This window comes from Silurus aristotelis (assembly GCF_946808225.1).
Source record: "Silurus aristotelis genome assembly, chromosome: 28".
In the NCBI taxonomy this organism is placed as follows: domain Eukaryota; kingdom Metazoa; phylum Chordata; class Actinopteri; order Siluriformes; family Siluridae; genus Silurus; species Silurus aristotelis.
In genome coordinates this window covers 17,614,450-17,619,449 of record NC_139601.1, presented here as the reverse complement: position 1 = coordinate 17,619,449, position 5,000 = coordinate 17,614,450, and the positions used below count along the sequence as shown (strand labels likewise).

The 5,000-nt window shown below is 42.7% G+C and overlaps 1 protein-coding gene across 3 annotated transcripts in view; it reads right to left on the bottom strand.

The window, feature by feature from the left end:
* Nucleotides 1-1,050: 1,050 nt before the first annotated feature.
* The window catches only part of ufl1 (UFM1-specific ligase 1), a 6,710-nt gene continuing 2,760 nt past the window's right edge, over nt 1,051-5,000 (bottom strand). For all 3 annotated transcript variants that reach the window (XM_083533659.1, XM_083533657.1, XM_083533658.1), the window contains exons 9-20: nt 4,831-4,977; nt 4,450-4,625; nt 4,110-4,286; nt 3,890-4,010; nt 3,672-3,791; nt 3,469-3,583; nt 2,958-3,127; nt 2,690-2,820; nt 2,133-2,213; nt 1,893-1,978; nt 1,594-1,774; nt 1,051-1,508 (exon numbers count right to left, since the gene is read on the bottom strand). In XM_083533659.1, coding sequence (XP_083389785.1) covers nt 1,323-1,508; nt 1,594-1,774; nt 1,893-1,978; nt 2,133-2,213; nt 2,690-2,820; nt 2,958-3,127; nt 3,469-3,583; nt 3,672-3,791; nt 3,890-4,010; nt 4,110-4,286; nt 4,450-4,625; nt 4,831-4,977 — 1,691 coding nt within the window. In that variant the 3' untranslated portion in view covers nt 1,051-1,322. The remainder of the gene's footprint in view (nt 1,509-1,593; nt 1,775-1,892; nt 1,979-2,132; nt 2,214-2,689; nt 2,821-2,957; nt 3,128-3,468; nt 3,584-3,671; nt 3,792-3,889; nt 4,011-4,109; nt 4,287-4,449; nt 4,626-4,830; nt 4,978-5,000) is intronic.

Sequence of the window (5,000 nt, the reverse complement as noted above, 5' to 3'; positions counted from 1 at the left end):
CCCTAACCCTGACCCTAAACCCTAACTGTAACCCGAACACCCTAACCCTTACCGCTAACCCAAACCTTAATCCTTAACCCTGACCCTAACCCTACTCCAACCCCAACCCTAACCTAACACTACCCCTAACCCCCTAACCCTAAAACCTAACCCTGACCCTAACCAAAAAGAATTACTCCCGAATGTCACCTTTATCAGAAGAGAAACGCGACATTCAGAGTAATTTTTTTCAGTTTATTATAGTTATTTTATTTAGTTTATAATGTTGGCTATGCGCTTTTACTTTTGATAAAACATTCCCTCACTGCTTTTAAAACTAAAAACATATAAAAATATCTGCTAAATTTAGTAGTCAAGGATCATGTGAATTAATGCTCCACATACAGATTTACTTCTATACAGTTAATAAAGGCGATACCTACAGAACAGTGACGGTATTATAGCTGTGCTGTGTATTTAACCATTAAACCAGATTTGATAATAAATGTATCCTGACTACCACATCAGACATACATTTTTTTTTTTTTATAAAAAGTTTTACATAATTAAGCTATAGTTGGTGTAAATGTTTGGATCATGGAAGTATGTAATACAATTTACCTTTTATCAGAATTTGAACACCCACTACATCAGCATCATTTTACATGTTGCATATATTAAAGAAAAAAACTGCACACACACAAAACAAAAACTCATTTAAACATTTGCCATCATTAAAACAATTCATACTGTTTCTGTTGAGAACACTGATATCTCTATTCTACATATTTGCTATAATTTTTCCACCTCATACACTGTAAAGACTCAGAAGTTGTAAGAACGTAAGTATCGGTATACTGTATAAAAGAGAGATTCACATCCCATAATACTCAAACAGCACAATCACAACGCCAGGGTAAACTCTGGGGCCCATTTAGTGTGCAGGGTTTCTTTGACCTCTATGTAGAGTTTAAAGAAAATGAAACACCTACATGAAGGTTCTTTTTTATAGCCAGATTATGTTTTTCACTACGTTCTACAGTAAAATAAAAGTACACCAACACGTGCAGATTTGAGTTTTTTTGTGTTTGCATGTTTAATCTTTAGGATCAGACAATAACACAATCAGTTTAAAACAATGAAATGTTTGGGTATGCGCAAGATTACACAACTGTGGCCACATGAACACTCCTACAGGGTTCAGGACATTCTTTCAGAAAAACCCCACCAGTCTTATAGTCTGTTCTCATTTACTCGCTTCACTCCATTCGCACCCTCACATCCATCACTGGTCTCCTCCTCCCTCTCTCATGCTTCCTCACACGCTGCCTCTGCAATCTGTTTCACTGGTCCAAGGTGGAGCTTTTTCTGGGGGTGAACACGAGCTCTTTAATCTCATTAGTGAGATTCTTTAGGTCTTTCAGTTCTTCAGCTGATCCTTCACTGTCTCCGTCCATCTGCTCAGCTTTCTTTCCCACCAACCGCTTCACCACTAGAGTGTGATACTGCATCAGCAACTCATACTGGTCCTGACACACAAACACACACACACACTGTATTAAGCTAATGTGTGTGTGTGTGTGTGTGTGTGTGTGTATACACACATCCATATACCTGTGGTAGTTTACTCTGCAGTGTGTGTATAATATTTGACACACACCGTCCTGGTGCCAGCAGCATGCAATGCGTATGTTGCTGAAACAGCAGTAAAACAGTAAGATGCAGAACAAGCGCTTCATCAACCGCTGCCTGTAACTGGTCCATCAGAGAGTGTTTATGCATGGCAAGAACCTGTCTGTAACACACAAACACACACACACACGAGTTTTGTGCATTTCAGGAGTGTAAGTATAATGTCTGTGGGTTTGTGTATTGTATAATTGTTAGTGTTGTGTATCACTGTGTGTTCTTACTTTTCTTTTTTCTTATCTCCTTTCTTCAGCATGATGCCACACTCCTCAGCAGCAGCTTCCAGGTTACAGAGGAATTCCTCAATGCTCTGAAATACAGATGCAGTCAGACAGAAGGACAGATGAAGAAATGGAGCGACAGCATTACCGAGTTAGAGACAGACTGATGGTGTGGCAGCATGGCACTGGTGTGATAAAACACCACTGTGATAGTGTGAAGGTGAAAGTGTAATAAGTGCTCACTCTTCCATTCAGGCTGCTGTTCAGCTTCATCAGAGGAGCTTTAATATCATCAGGGAGTTTAGCCAGGAGCTTCATCCTCACCTAGAAATTGGGGAATGCAGATGCAGCAACCCAGGACATGTAGCGAGAGACAAACATTACAAATTAGTTTTATAAAAACTACCCAAGTTCATCTGAGCCACGGCTCCGCTACATCATCTGAGCCACGGCTCCGCTACATCATCTGAGCCACACCTGTTCTCTGCACAGCAGATTATGTGGTTAAAAGATATTTTGGATTTAACTGTTACTCATCACAGACACAATGCTAAACAAAGGAGCCAGAACTTATTTTAATCACATTAATCTTATAAATGTTGAGAACTGAAGACAATTTCACACGACCACAACAGTACTGATCTCACAGTAACTCCATCTCCTAAATTCCAGTTGAACCTTGTTCACCTCTAGCCATGGATACATGGAAAATGGGTACAGATTTATGGTCATTGCACAGTACAGGTACTCAGCAGTTTAGCATCAAAAGAGTTAGTAACCATGGAAACGCTGTTGCTGACCTCAGCTGTAATAGAGTTGGGATTCTCGACGGTGGTCTTGTGATCATCAGACAAGAAGCTGATCATCACATTGGTTAGATCTGAACACAATGATTTCAGGATGTGTTTCACCATGTGGAGCTGAACATCATCTACACACACACACACACAAACACACGTAACTTTTGAGTCTTTGTTTTGGTACATGAGAGTTTGAATACATTGTCTGTATGTGTGTGTGTGTGTGTGTGTGTGTGTGCGCACGTGTGCGTATATACACAACACACACCTGAGAAGTGTTTGATTCCCCGCTCTAGTGCTCGGACATTAGCGTACAAATTATTTATTTCCTCCTGCAGCTCCTTGGCTGTGTGTCTGCGTTTCCCGGCTGACAGGGAAGTGGAAGTGGAAGAAAGAAAAACTGACTGGACCACTTCTTTGTATGCTCGTGATAATGGCCTGAAGACACACACACACACACACACACACACACACACACACACACACACACAGAAAACTGAGCATTTACAATCACTGTAAACTGCTAGGTGGCGGTGGGGGGAAGGGGGTGGTGGTGTCTGGGTGGTTCTGCTCCCCTCCAGGTCAGGACAGAAAGACCACAGTAGGACACCTACCCCATACCTGTTGTGTACCACACTTACCTGTGTACGTGACTCCTCCCACTCTCTTTAAATCCATTACAAACAAACTGCTTAGTGGTGCGGTTGCCATGGTAACCGGCATGCCATGACACAGGTACGGACAAATAAGTGCACAGTTATGATATTTAATAACTATACCTGACAAGGTCCTGGGCAATCACCTCCAGCATTTCCTCAGAACAGTCACACACACGCTTCTCCAACACCTCCACGATCTCTGGCACAGACATGAACACCGGCTTTGCAGGCTTACCTACACATGTGCACACGCACACACACACAATGTAATGGTGTGTACAGAAGAGAATAGTGTGTTTGTGTGTGTGTGTGTGTGTGTATACATTGTGCAGTTGCAGTCTCATCATCGCTGTCTTCATCTCTCCTGTTTTTCTTCTTGGTTTTTCGAATTCTGATCTCTCTGGCATTTCCTCCTCCACCTGCTCTCAAGCTGCCACTGCCCTCTGTACATACACACAAAGTTTCGAACTGGTTACTTGTTATTTACTGATCAGGTAATTTATAGATCTTTAGCATGCAGCATTAGCGCAGTTAAGTCGACCTGACGCTTTCTTCCTGCGCTCCTCCCTCTTGTCTCTTTTTCTGCTTGAGTTCTCGCCCATCGCTGGTGTCAGTTTAACATCATCCTCTGTTAATAACAGCACAGGATCACTCTTCACTTCCTGCACACGCACACACACGCGCACACACACACACACACACTAGCAGAACTCTGTGGGAACAGTTTTAACCTCTTGATGTCTGGATGAGGGTGTACCTACCATCTGAGCTTTCTGCTGCATGATGTCATCAAAAAGCACCAAGCAGCTGCTAATGAACTTCTCACTGACAACAGCAGTGCCAAGAGCCCGAGCACTGGACTGAGCATGCACCGAGTGGATCACATGACTTATCAACGTCGCTGAATCATCCAAAGAGAGGCAACTGGGCAACAGCAGCTGAAATGTATTGTGAGAGGAGTGCTGAATAGAGGTGGTGAATAGAGGTGGTGAGTAGGGGGTGGTAAATAGGGGGTGGTGAAGTCCAGTGTCATTGTGAAACAGGTGGTGTAGGGTTAGGGTTAGTAATAACTCAGGTCTTGGAGTTTAGAACTTTTTGTACCTGCAGGTCAGTCCATGTTTCGGAGTTGACTGCTTCTTCCACTGAAGCCTCCAACTGAGCCAATATGGCTGCTTCCACACACACCAACTGCAGGAAAAGCAACTTTCTGTCCTTAAAACGCTTCTTAATGTAGTTCACTGGATCAGGAATTCCCAACCGGGACAGAGATTCAAACTCTGAGGAAACACAACAAGACTTACATCATAATCACACACACTCCTGTCTCCAAAAATCTTCAATAATCTCTCTGTTCCTTTAATCCTGAAACCCTAGAGTTCCTTTACTGCAGTCCTACTTCCCCTATTACAAATCCCAGTTCTTTAATTTCAAACACACAGTTCGGACTTTTAATTAGTAAATCAAAATCCTTCAGGACTTTACCAAGGTAGGAGTTGTGTGTCAGGAAAGACTCAACCCACGCGTTCTGAGCTCGGCAATAAACATCAGGAACAAACACCGCTTTATCCTGACGACCTCCAACTACTGAGCCAAGGACACGACCTGAGTTCACCAACTCATCTAGCAGAGCTACACACACACACACAGATTTG